The sequence below is a fragment of the Mastacembelus armatus genome, chromosome 20 (assembly GCF_900324485.2).
Source record: "Mastacembelus armatus chromosome 20, fMasArm1.2, whole genome shotgun sequence".
Lineage (NCBI taxonomy): Eukaryota > Metazoa > Chordata > Actinopteri > Synbranchiformes > Mastacembelidae > Mastacembelus > Mastacembelus armatus.
Genome location: NC_046652.1, coordinates 7,210,967 through 7,225,462, shown reverse-complemented (window position 1 = coordinate 7,225,462; position 14,496 = coordinate 7,210,967). Strand labels below are relative to the sequence as shown.

The window sequence follows — 14,496 nt, the reverse complement described above, 5'->3', positions numbered from 1 at the left end:
CCCCTTTCCTCTGCCGGGTCCTTTAGGTGATAATTACCCCATAAAGACAAATATGTTCCTAAAGCAATCACCAGAGCTCAATCCCCATGAAATTCTTCTATAGTGGCCTTTGGTATGTGTTAAGCGATGTACTTTAATCAAATTTAACTTGTGTGACTGTTACATTATACAACCTGCCACATCATACAACTCTTCATTCATATGGTACAAAAAGATAACATTAGGTTTTCCTGCAAATGATCCTCAGTTTTTGACTCTATTTTAGCCCCTTTGTATTTCTAATACCCAAATGTTACAACAGTTTATTTTCCCTGTTGTTGTTCTTTTGTGATATAGCCTGTGTTCATAATACTTCAATAAAAGTCTGCCTGTGTTATTGTCTGTGCTGTAAGGGTACTTGTTTACACAGTGACGTGTGGACTAGGCTTCATTATGTTAGTTGGGCACATGAGCCTGTGAGCCCTTCTCACAGTCCATAAAATCAATTCTGAGTCTGCTGTGGCCAAAACAACAGGAACTAATTGAAAGTTCAGCATTTCTGCTCGTATCTACAAAAACAAAATGGATTATTTAGAAAACATGCAGCAGCTTTTGTTTGTTTGGATTAAGTTTAGTATATTGACCCTTTTGATGATTTAAATTTGATGGGAAGGATTGTTCATGGAATTTCCACTTTCGCCTTTCCACTTCACTTTGAAAACAGCTTAGCACAACACTCTTGATCATATGCTCTAAAGAGAAATGATCTCTCCTTACTGTTTTCTGAGTCGGTAGTAAGTAATATCAGACTGTAAATAAACCAGTGTCACAATACAGAGCGTGCAGATCAAATCCGTATGCCCATCTGTCACAATGTTTTCTCCTTCACTCAGTTTATCAACATATGACTGGAAAGAAACAGCGTTTGTTCTACTGTTACTGGTTTTGCTCTTGATTTACCAATGTTGGGTGTTTTTGCGTTTTATATCTTGCAGCATGCTCCTAGAATGAATAATATGATTTTGCAAAGCTGAAGTGGCAGGAGGTTAGAGGTTAGGGCAAGTGTCCAGACAGTGCAGTGTCCTCACAAGGAATGGTAAAACAAGCCCTAGATTGTAGTGATCACTACTGCTATGAAATATTTAACGACAGACTTCAGTTTTCTTTCCTGTCATAGAATGAACTTTGTAACACACAGGATTCATGTTTGTTACTTCAACAGAAGCGACAGGGTTCCCCTTCTCTTTAGTTTTGTAATAATGGGAAAGGGCCACTGTGATGGACTGGTGACCTGTCCAGGGTGTACCCCTGCCTTTCACCCAAAGAGAGCTGGGATAGGCTCCAGCAGATCCCTGTGACTCTAAATAGGAACAAGTGGGTATAGATGATGGATGGATGGGAAAGCGATTATACAAATAATAATACAAATGCCACTGACATTAATACATTTATGTCATTGCAGAATCATTGCCACTATTGTGGAGATGAAGAGACATTCTTTCTTATCTCCATGTATATGCGGATAAAGCATCTATTATGTGCATCCAAATAATGAGACTCATCCAAATAAAAAAGCCCATCTGGGCTCATGACATACCTAACAACAATAGCTGGTTTAAGACATAATGAAGGGAAGTCACTTTTCATCACTTCATTGTGTCTCTTCAGTGTGTAATCAAGTCAGTTTTTGTTTAGTTCTATACACACTCTTATGGTAGACTGTATGTGTTGATGTTTTCCAAAAGACTTTGTAAATATGGATGACTTCACCAAATGTCATGAAACATCAGTCACAATTTGATTGTAATGCTGGTTATTTATTTTATGTTATCTGAGGTGAATTGTTTACGGACTGTATCCTGTTTGTTGCCCTAGCCATGGGCCTGTGCAGAATTACAAGTTTTAAAACGTTTTAAAGTGAGGATATACAGTCCTGATTACAGGATAATCTTTCCTTTAGTGATTAAAGGGGGTCAGGAATGGGGTGACAATGCAAACTCTACACTGTGGACATTGCATCTGTGTGTACATCAACTGGTCCTATGAATTAAACCAGGGCTTTCTTAAGCTCTACAATAAAGTGGACCTTTTAAAAGAACCAAGGTGAAAACTGGAAATGGATTTCCAAAGAAACACTAGCAGTAACATCATAACATATAGTTTCAATAACTTATAAATTAATGAAGGTAATACAAATGCATATAAGGAACTTAAAACTCTGAATCTGTTGGTGGCCTTGTTTGCCAGAGCTGAGAGGACCCAGAGTGAGAGGAGGACAAGATGATGTCATGCTGTTGGATTTGGGGGATACCGCCAAAGAGAAATATATTTGGGGAGGGGATTCAGTTATAATGTTCAACTGGCCATGCTGCTTTATGAGGGCTGTAATTAAAGATTGGCTTGTGGTGTTGTGGTTCTGCTGCCACAGAACGCCTCATATATCTGACAGGCACAAAGATCTGTGCCATGGACCTTGGAAATTATGTTCTGTCATTTATCACATTTATCAAAGGACGGTTGATGTAAGGTTTATCAGTTCGAGGCTTTAAATATGAGATAAAAATCACAGCATTGGAAAATCAAATAAAAATTTGTATTTTCATGTGTCAGATCAAAACACAGGCATGCTATGTCTCTGTATTTACATGAGTGCACAGATTTTCTTATAAGTAGAGTAAGTAAAAAGTGATAATTGTTAAATTTTGATATCCACCATGTAATAGATAGAAAACTTTTAAAAAATCAAAATCTAATTACATTGATCTGACAAATAAAATAAGGCACAGTAGATGAGTGGTTAGCACCGTTGCCTCACAGCAAGAAGGTCCAGGGTTCTCAACACAGCTTTTCTGTGTGGAGTTTGCATGTCCTCCCTGTGCTTGTGTGGGTTTTCTCCAGGTACTCTGGTTTCCTCCCACAGTCCAAAAACATGTATGTCAGGTTTATTGGTGACTCTAAATTGCCCATAGGAGTGCGTGTGAGTGTGTGAGGTTGTTTGTCTCTATGTGGCCCTGTGATGGACTGGTGACCTGTCCAGGGTGTACCCCTGCCTTTGACCCAAAGAGAGCTGGGATAGGCTCCAGCTGATCCCTGTGACCCTGGTTAAGGAATAAGCAGCTACAGATAGGTGGATGGATGGATGACAAATAAAATAATGCAATTTTAATAAACAAAATTTTCAGTATTTATTTTGTATAAAGTATTTAACTGATATGTCTTATTACTTAGACAAAGGTCAGCAGTTTTACTTTTTTCTCTTTGGAAAGACTTTGAATTCTGAAAATCATAAAATGAATAGCCTGTTATATCCCAAGTTTCTCTAAATATAATTGGAACACTGCACTTATATATATATATATATATATATGACCAGATGTCCCTAAGCCTTTCCCTGTGTCTGCACTTTGTCAAGACAACTGTCTCTTATTAAATGCTTAAATGATGTAACTGCTACAATCAAAGGCAGTACAGCTTATCTATAGGATGTACAGTTAAGGCTGACAGATTTTATATCTCACCTGTGTTTGGAACTCATGTGCACTTACGGTTCATTATCATTTTATATGTGTGTATATATAAATATACATATGTGTGTGTGTGTGTGTGTGTGTGTGTATAGATAGGTAGATCAATCATACCTACCTATATCTAACAATCTAAATGGCGTATTTGTTGTAATTTAACTGCTGGTCAAACATTTGTTCATTGCTGACAGACCAGTGTGCATACAATCTCCTATAGATTTACTAATAGTCATACAAAAATAATCTGTTGAACCACTACTGACAGTCTTGCATCCCACATTCACTAAGCACAGTGCAATGCACGCTGTATGCTTTCATCTACACTTGCTGTGGTTTCTTGTGTTTTTCTAAAGCCTGTATAATAATAATTGCCTCTTTTTCCAGCAGATATGGCTCAGATATTTCCAGCAATAGCTAAAATTATATAAAGAGTTAATTGAAGGGTCTTTCTTCTAACGTGACTTTCTCTCTTTCTGTTCTCCTCACTAACTAGCGTCAGGCTGTCTGGGAGGCAGATCTGAAGGCTGTGAGAGGTGGGAGCTCTGTTGGGCAAACAGGCCTGCTACTGGGTGACTCCCTCTTTTCTAAAGAGCTGGAGAACATGGGCAAACAGCTTGCTGGTAGGCAGCTTTGTGTATATGTGTGTGTGTGTGTGAATTTGTTTTTCGATTGTCTGTATGAGTTTGTCTGTATATGTGGCATTTTTAGTGGATCCTTTGATTGTATAGGTAAGTCTGATAAAATGGTATCTTTGAATATAAAACATAGTCTTTACTGTGCAAACATGCTCACCCACACATTCACACATTTGGAGAGACTTATGAAATTAGGGTGTTTGCAGATTGATGGGGAGAGTCCAGCCAAAGAACCTCTGTTTTCAGCCAAAGGATTTTCTTAATTAAAAAAATGATCTTCTTCCTAAAATGTATCAAGACTAAATTGAGAAAAATCATTATTATAACTTCCACATGGCAGGAATGCATCTCATCTCCAGCTTTGGTGAATTAAATCAATAACACAAGCTCTGCTGAGTCATGTAGAAGTAATTGAAGGTTAACTGGAATCTTGTTTGGCATTTTGAAAATCATTATTCCTAATGTAGATCAAGGCTCATAAATACATTACATCTGAATGACCCAACCTGCTTTTGCTTTCGTGATGAGTATATATTCACTTATAAATCAAATAATGCTGAAATGGAGACTTGAGGGATTTTCACCATTTGTCATCATGTGTCATCCACTCGTTTCCTTATAGCTGTCCTCCCACTGTGTTTGACAGTATCACTGTGCCTAAGGACCTCAGACCAATATTCACATTCCACACTTATCTGAAGCTTATTGGTCGCTCTTACTGTCACCCAGCAGCAGTCCCTGCTGCCACAAACTTCTCTACTCATTTGCCATCAGCACTGAAACACTGGCTCTCAAGAGGCAAGAATATTCTTGTTAACAACACACTAACATTTGCCCCTGAGGTCCTCAGATGGCATTGATTTCTAGCTGTTTTACGCTAAAGTGCTGAATATTCAGCCTCAAGCCTCCCACCAGGCATTTTCAGTGAAGTTGTTCAACAAACTAATTCAACTTTCAAACCTTTATTAGCTGCTAATAATTTCCATGTGTGGAAAAAGAACCAGAACTTTTTGGTCAGTGCTCAAAAAGTATTGGGGTTTAATACCGTGTTACAGCATAATAGGGTGTATATGTATTGTACTTAGTTTATCTGTTCAGTGACAGTATCCAATACTTTTATCTTATTCAGGAAAACAATATGTAGTATTGCTGAAAGCCTTCAGATGAAATATAGACAAATAATGTCATTGTTACTTTTGTTTATTTTCATATGCGGGACCCAATAAAGTTTGCATGAGTTTTGCATGGTTGCTGTTACAATGTCCTGTAGCCCTGTACTCTCATACCATGCTCATCTGCCACTTGATCAAAGACTTTAATAAATTAGATCTGTTTCTATTTCTTCTTGTCCCCTTTTCTCTGTTTTATTTTCTCCCTGTCTTTCTTTTTAATGTTCTTATTAGTTTAAGACTAGATCAAAACTTATCAAAGGTTTCATACCATATGGATTTTGATGGTACCTTTTGATCCGTGGGAGCTGTCATTATATATCAGTGTCTCTGAGATGGTTTATATTGTTTCTGTGTTAAACAGAATCAACTGCACAGAATTTCAAAATAAAGCTGCTTGTGATAAGCTGATCATTAATGCCAGGAAGTCAGGGGAAGCAACAGGTTTACAATAAAATCATGAGTGATGCAACCATGTACGGAAGAGAGAACAAGTTTCACAACAAAAACATGTGGTGTTTATTGTCAAATTGGGAAATATCAACACAGTAAAATACCAGCTTCATGGAACAGATTACCAGTGAACACTTCCTGTTTACGATACAATAATAACTCTAGTCATCATGGACATGGTGTGGGTGGTTAGGCACTTAAGCTGGGAAACCTGTGGAACTTCATTTGATACCTTTTTTTTTTGTATGTAGCTTTTGCCCATTATTTCACTTTTATTCAGAAGTACGTTAGATACAACATGTCTTATGGTTACAATCTAGTTGTTCATACAGACTACCAACCAACACAGTGTGCTTGCACCATAATTTTACACAATGCAGTCCTGCCACTGCCATAAGCTAATGTAATTATATGTCCTGGGCACCTGAAGAGTTTATTTTTCTCTTATTTAGAAATGTAACATGCAAAATGTATTATGGTTAAATAACACAGACCCGCAACAAGATTGAGTACACAGGCAAGGCAATATACAGAGACTGCCTTGCAATGTATCTCACAGTAAAGGTTGACCTCTGTTTAATCAGAGCTGAATAAGCACAAGAACAGCAATCTAATTATGCATGTCAGAGCATTAAATGTATTTGATCGCAGAAGCATGGTTTACAAAATAGTCTGGAATAGATTTCAGACCAACTAGTTAATGTCCAAAAGCTGCATTAGAGTGGTGTTGCAGACTTTCTGCTTTGCATAGTAAATGGATATTTTGAGTGAATTGGAGCATGTGTTTTCTATTTTTGTGTGGAAAAATATTGTTTGGATAGGAGGAAAGCACCATTGCTCAAAAACAAGGAAGTCAAGGTTTATGAAATACTTGTCATGTTTCTTTTTGTAATTTATTTAACGTCACACATATACAGTTTTCCAGAAATACTCACTTCTGATGAGTCATTCCTGAAATTATCCCTTTCAAATGATAACTTCCAGACTGTTTTGTTGAATCCTGATTGCCAAGATCAGGAAAAAAAAGCATAAAACACGGAAAAAATGACACAGATGTTGATCACAGAAGTTGGCAGCATCACTTCTTTTACAAACAGAAATGTTTTTGAGACTACTAGTAAGGCAAACAAATGTGTTTTTGTCAGGAACAGGCAAGAAAAATATTACAACTCTGAGCTTACTGTATATCAAGTTGCAACCTTTCCTGACAGAGGAAGCTGGATTTACCACAATTTACAGGGCATATAAATATTGTCATCATTGCCCAGAAGGAGGATTAAACCAAGCAGTCTCTTCCACTTTAATGCCCAATAAAGATTGTGATTCATCAGTCGTGCAGGACATGCACTGACGTCAGCACGGGGGCTTGGTGGTTAGCACTGTTGCTTCACAATAGAAAGGTCCCTGGTTCGAAACTGAGTTTACATGTTCTCCCTGTGCTTGTGTGGGCTTTCTCTGGTTTCCTCCCACAGTCCAAAAACATGTCGGTTAATCGGTGACTCTAAATTGCCAATAGGAGTGATTGTGGTTGTTTGTCTCTATGTGGCCCTGTGATGGACTGGTGACCTGCCGTTCACCCAAAGAGAGCTGGCATAGGCTCCAGCAAATCCCTGTGACCCTAAATAAGAATAAATGGGTACAGATGATGGATGGATGGATTGAAATAGCATGAGTTGACTTTTAAAGTATGACCTTTGGATTCTGACTTGGATTATTTCTCTTTTTTTCCTCCAGAGGTTGAGAAGGACCTGGCCAAGCTAGCAGAAGTAGGGAAGATGACTACACGGAGCTCCAATAATCCACACACTAGCCTGCTCCACACACCTCTGCGCCACAGAACCCTACCGGACACACTTCCTCTCCCCAGTCTGGTCTCCAGGCCCCAGTCTCCAGCTGGCAGCCTCTCAGGCAATCCCTGTACTATGGGCCTTCCTTTGCTTAGCCACAAGCCCACTTCCTTGGTCATGGGTCGGACTCAATCTCCCAGCAATCCTGGAAGCAGGACACAAACTCCCAGAACACCCAGCAGGCCCCTGACCCCAAATAGTTTGCTGACACGGTCTTCTTTTAACCCTGGATCTCATAAAGAGGTGACATTCAGAAGGTCACGAAGCCGCCCTGTGACACCTACAAGTCAGCCCACACATCCCCGTCCACTGCTCACTCCTCCTGGATTAAGCACTACAGACAGCCTGGGTGCCAGCCTACGGGCCTATCTGTCTGAGGTAAGTCCCCAGACTGATAGACATACCTTACTGTATGTGAACATGGTAATGACCCAACTCATAACTCTGACCACACTCTAGATATGGTAATATCAAATGGTGCTGGTATAAGCATCTCATCTTCTCTTGACTTTCCTCTCTCAGACCATCACTGCATCATTTTTCAGTGTTGCTTATTGTACACATCATGTATAGCAAGATGTTAATGTCTTACTCCTGAAATAGCCTCAAACTCTTTAATAACAAGCTGGCAATAGCCCTGGATGCTGTTGCTCCAATTAAGGTTATAAAACTTCTAAAAAGAAGTTTAAGAGTTTGCTGTTGCCAAAATCTTTAGAATTTTTCAGAGAGGGGTCAACCATTAGGTCCATCAACAACACAATCGCATAACTGGGGAATCAGAATCAGAAAAGAAGTAACAAAGCTGAGGCTGTCATCTTGTGCTCTTGATCCAATACCAAGCTCTTTTTTTATAATTATTAATGACCCATGATACAGTCAGGAAAATGTAGATTCCAGTAGGCTGACAATTTGACACTGCTGGACCTGAGTGCTGCTTCTGACAGAGAAAGCACATATGGACTGTCTGGAACTATTTTTAGCTTGTTTGCCTCCTCTCTTTGTAGCCACTGATGAGTAATTCTCTAAACCATATAAAATAACTTGTTGGGTTGATATTAAGTCCAAGACTTTTTTAGTACATATTTGCTACTCTGTTAGCTCATACCAGGGGATTTCGTCCATGCTGATTTAAAAACATTGCACCATGAGTTCCAATAGGGGAGTAAATACACTGGACAAGGTCTAATCCAACATCAAACAGGGCTTAAGGGCCAAACTGCTACTGCACCTGGGCTGCTCTCACCATATGTCTGTGCAAGTAGTTCCAGTGTACAGCCTCTTCAGGAAAAGAGCTCTTCAAATAATGTCAAAGTATGGCATGAAGGTGGCTCTTTTCAACTGCAGGACTGTTTTGAGAGGACAAAGTGGGATATTTTCTAACATCTGGACCTGGAGTACACAGCAATTATCCTTGGCCGTATCAAACACTGCACAGACACCATTGCTGTGAAAAAACCTCCCCGGGTGTATCCAAACTAGAAGAAGGAGAGGTATAGTGCTTACTTAGAGACAGAAACACTTTGCTTAGGTCTGGTGATGGTAAACAAATCAATGCTGCCAGAACCAACCTGAAGAGAGGCATCAGAGAGGGCAAGGCTGCTTGCAAGAGGAAGACAGAGGACTATTTTAACAGCCAAGACACAAGGTACACGGCAGGGGATCCAACACGTCACCAACTACAAGTCCAGCAACACCATGGCTGCTGATGGAGACACTTAAGCTAAACCACTTCTTTGTCCATGTTAAGTTTTATCCATATTTATTTATTGTTTTATTTATTCTCTTAGTAGCTTTTTAAATCTGTTTTGATGCTGCACACAAAGAATCACTTTCATTTTCATTGATCTATTCTGTTCTTCTGTTCTGTGGTGTCACTGTGCAAAACACTGCCACTTTCTTAGCTATGCTGATGACAATGCATTATTTGGCCATGTCCCCTGAGGACTCTGGACCAGTTGACACTCATTTAGATGCATTATAGATCTTATGCCTTTGGGTCCTAAAACCTGTTACAGCTCAACCAGGATAAAACTGAAAATGTATGTATGTGTAAAACATTGTAAATTTGTTATAAACCTTTGGCCACGGACTTGAACATTCCAGTTTTACAGTAATGTTTTAGTATAGTGAGAGTGAATCTGTTTACCGAGTGTCAAATAAGCCCAATGCCCAATTAAAGATGGCTGTTGAGCTTGAAAGCTTTTACACAGAAAGCTTATACAGTAACTGAGCATACTATGTCACACATGTGCATACCCTCGACAAACACATGTTCACGCTTCGTGTGGGGTTCAATGGAGAGTCATGGAGGTCTCTGCAGTAGGATGTCATTTCATTATGGAAAAATGAGCCTGGAATAAAAGGGGAATTTTTAATGAGTTCATTCTTATATTGCTTTCATGATCTACTTTGCAGCAGTGCTGTTAAATATGAGACCTTTTTGAAGGCATTATTAATTGTGGGCAGAAATTTAGCAGTCCCACTGTACACTTTGACAGTTACACTAGTTGACACCTAGTGAAACTGTCCAAAACAGCCCTCCACCAAGTTGGACATTATTGAGGCCATCTGGTGCCAAGTATGGTAGAAGGACTGAAACCTGGTCTTGGAATGAGGGAATCCTAAACCTCTTAAAACAGGAAAGAAAGGATGTCAATGCCTGTTTTCTTGTTTTTCTTTCTTTGTTTAGCCATTTAAACTGGGGCCTCCTTCAAACAAGAGTGGAGTAGTTTGTTTGTTTGGGCATTGGGGTGTTTTATTTATTAAAGTTTTACTTGGAGATGAAAAGAAAACGCATGTGCATTTGAGTGTGTGTTTTTTTAACCTCTGATTAAAAGCTCAATTAGGAATTTCATACATTTCAGCTATTTAACCTATTGCTCCTTTTTGGGGTAATTGCAACTTTAGCTGCATACCATGAGAGCATTTACCAGGAGAAAAGAGGACATGTCTTTGTTTGAATCTATAGTTTATAATGGTTTAATCTAAAGAGACAAACAAATGGGAAAATATACTGACAGACCTGGATTTCTGTTGTTGTCTACACAAAGTAAATATTAACACATTCCTGACTCATTTTTTGTTATTACATTTTAGGATGAATTTTACCAGCAATTACAGGCGATCAGGCAGCCTTGGCACATTCCCAGTGACACAGACAGTGACATCCTGGAGCCTCCTGTACAGGATAAGAGTGAGTGACCTTACCTAATGCTTCATTTCTTCTGCCTTTTGTTCTTTTTTTAAGACTTTATCATGTCCTGCTTCAAGTTCACAGTTGACCTCAGTTGCTGAGAGTTTCTCTAAAATTTACAGTTCAAACCACTGTCCACAAATCTTACAAAACTGACGTGGTAATGTTTTTATCTTTGTACAGTTTATTAATTGTAAGATGTAAAGCTTATTCCATTACTGCAATGGGGTAGCAAAAGATTTAGTAATATGAGCGTATTGCTTTCTGATTTGTAGATCAAAGGCTGACATATATGGAAAAAGCCCATATGTTACAATTGTGTGATATCCCAGAGGAGTTTTGAGGGGAGAAACATTGTCATGTAAAACTTCCTTTCTCTGCGTCATGTAAGGGATATATCTCTATCAGGATCCAGTCAATTCATGTGGTGTTTCTTGCTTAAAAGTCATAAATCCACTGGTCTGGCTGGGATACAGTGTAGCACATTATTCTGGCTAGATGACAGAATTAGACCAAACTTCACTGGATGATCTGGTCTGTAAATCACAGTAATGTATGTGGCAATATGGTTTGATAGTCAGAGACTTGCCAGAATGAACATAAGGGCAGTTCAATTCACTGAGGAACCCTAACTCTCACATTTATGCCCTCTTAATATTGCTAAACCTATAACTAGACTTTGCTGTTCCTTGGAGGTGTTCATACTAATTTATACTATAACTAAATGCAAACTAATCTATGTAGGCAGAGCATGCTGTGTTATGTATGGAGATGTTTAAAGGACCATACAGCCCAATTAGAATTTGCGCTACTACCAGTAGCAGATTATCAGTAGGGCTTGGTAAAATATAATTATGAGTATATTATATTATAATTCTAATTGTATTTGTTCTGGTGGTGTTGATTCTGAAAGAAAGACCAACATGGCTACATTTAGATCCTGGTACTACTTTGCCAAACATCCTCTCTGATGTTATTTTATCAGTAACTTCCAAACTTTTAAATGCCTTAAATTCAGAAATGTTTTTAAATCATCTGTCCCTGTTTTCTCAGTAAAGACAGCATCATAACCAGCTAATCAAACTGAAAATCGAGTGTATGTCTTTCACTTATGCTGCAAAGCAATGAACGAAAGATCAACCAGGCAAATGGTTGTCACATGGAACTTCTGACAATATCCTCCAGAGTGTTGTTACATTGCCAAATGTGTATCTTGCAAAATAAATGGATAAATTTTCCTAATAGCCTCTGGAGACCTGCTCTAAGCCTTGGCAACAGTAAAGGCATGTTGAGAAGAGATATGAGCCACATATTGAATTAGAGGTGGCTCAGACACAGGGGAGAGAGAGAGAGCGAGAGAGAATGAGAAAGAAAAAGAGACCCAGCAGCCACAAGACGTGACATAGCACTTTCTGGCGTGAGAGAAGCCTCATAGGACTGTTTGTTGAAATCTGGTTTGTATGTCTTTGTGTGCATGCATATTTAAGTCTCTTTATTGAATGTGTGAGTAATTGAATTAGTCAGAGAAAGACATTAAAATTGTTTTCAGACAGCATTTTACTCCATAATCAGATGTTTTAGTATTTTCAGTGGTATTTTGACCTGTGAAATAAAACAGTTGAAAGGCATCCGGCCAACTGATTTGAAAAAATACAAAATCTACAGAGTTATAAAACTACTGGAGAAGTCTGGTAGTCAGAGAAGTCTACTTACATTGATGGTTCAGGATCATGATTACAGCATTTTTTATGGCAAGAGGAAAGGTGAAAAAAAGCACTTTTAATAACATTATGTTTCTCTAAAGAGCATTTTAAAACACCATGGTTGATATGATAGTGGTCTGTCCATGATGATGTATGCAAGTGTGCCTGTGAATATGGAACTTACCTCATTAGTGCAACGACACCCTCTTCCCAGTTTCACAGTGGCTGTTTAGCAGCAACTACACTGCTCACTAATTCACAAGTTCAATTAATGTTTTTTGTTATTTTCATATAAATGCTAAAGCATAAAAAGCACTTCACTCATAAGCCAAGTCTCATTGTTCCTAACCACAGGTTCACTTTTAATGGGAGGTACAGTACACAATAGTTTTTATCAAAACAAACTAATAACAGCAACAGCATATTTCCCAGTGTTCATTCAGAGTCATCATACGATGTAACATATTTTCTTTCTTATAGGTGGAGCACGAGATGCCAGTATGAGATCTGTGTTTTCAGGTGAGAATATGAATATTTCAAAGCTTCACAGCCCCACAATCCAGAGAGAGAGAGAGAGAGAGGGAGAGAGAGAGAGAGAGAGAGAGAGAGAGAGATCCCTCATAATTTCCTGTATGTCATAACTCACCAGTTTTCCTACTGTATACAACATTTAGATTTGGAGAGCCTCTATATCTGACAGTGATCTTATGTGTAGACCTGCAATATATTACGCTAAATAACTGCCAATGGCTAGAAGCCTCCACCTTCATTTATGGTCCATTCAATTATCGTCACAGGATAAATGGAGGGCACAGTGACTCTGAAATGTGATTGGTGGAGGCTGGCCATGTGTGGAGACAGGACCGCTGTTGCCCTGTTCCATTAAGTCACTTGGGTTCTGAGTTTACATGCAGCAGACAGCATCAACTCTCAGCGTCAACATTTGGGGGAAGGAGAAAGTCTGTCTGGTTTGAGGTTGTCTGCGGTTCTCCTTCTTGTGGCTTCAGAGGTGCCCACAGTTCCCAGCATCAGGGTGCCAGTCTGGAGGCGGATCTGAGAGGAGGCTGCTGCTGCTGCTTGGCTATCAGAGGCCAAGGCATTGCCACGGCAACCAAACTCAAAACTCAGTGATTACGTCACTGCAATCACTGCTCTCCCAAAAAGTATTGTGAAATATGGTGACAGGAGCCTCCACTGGGCAGCCTCTTACCTCATTTTCCACCTCATTCTTGTTTATGACAAGTTCAAATAGTAAAATCCTGATTGATTGTAACTGTAATTATTGTTATATTCAGTCATTATTCTTATAATAACTGCATGTGGCTGATTTTGGTTTCTAAGATACTGTTGTTTTGTTTTTTTTTCACAGGCCTATAGTGATGAAGACCACACAATGATCCACTCAAACTATTATGCAAACCACTGAACATTTTGAATATGTGTACAGAGACAATTATTTTTATAATTCATATGAATGGAAAAGGTTGTATACTTTTTTTCACAGATGGCTCAAAGCCATTGTACTGTACCTGTATGATAAAATGTGAAATCATTACTTCAGAGTATGGAATATAATGTTTATTTTTGTTTGCTCTATAGCATGATATTAAACTTATATGTCGAGTCTAGAAACGGATGCATTTTTTTTTTGACAGACTCTTTTTCTAGGTCTATTTAGTGCATATTTACATTGTGAGGGCAGCACACCCATGTTAAGAAACTGTTTATTGGTATGCACTGTTAAAAGATATGTTGTTTTCCAAATCTATAGTACAGAAGTTGTGGAGAGATTACAAGGAATGCTGTTGTATTAATTAAAATGATTTGGTGCACATGTCCCTATTCTGTTTGTCTCACGTCTTATGTGCTCACTTTTGTAGATAGACCCTCAGAAATTTTGACCTGCAAAGAGTAAAAAAAGGATTTCAATTCAAAATTTCCACACACACTGAAGTCAGTAGATTTACTTCACTGTCTAGGGCCATTGTCCTGC

General features: G+C 38.7%; 1 protein-coding gene across 2 annotated transcripts in view; it reads left to right on the top strand.

Annotated features, from left to right (window-relative positions):
- Nucleotides 1-13,952, top strand: part of c20h8orf34 (chromosome 20 C8orf34 homolog) — a 51,507-nt gene extending 37,555 nt beyond the window's left edge. For both annotated transcript variants that reach the window (XM_026292337.1, XM_026292336.1), the window contains exons 11-15: nt 3,997-4,123; nt 7,495-7,985; nt 10,704-10,800; nt 12,984-13,022; nt 13,873-13,952. In XM_026292337.1, the coding sequence (XP_026148122.1) occupies nt 3,997-4,123; nt 7,495-7,985; nt 10,704-10,800; nt 12,984-13,022; nt 13,873-13,880 (762 nt within the window). In that variant the 3' untranslated portion in view covers nt 13,881-13,952. The remainder of the gene's footprint in view (nt 1-3,996; nt 4,124-7,494; nt 7,986-10,703; nt 10,801-12,983; nt 13,023-13,872) is intronic.
- The last annotated feature ends 544 nt before the right edge of the window (nt 13,953-14,496 follow it).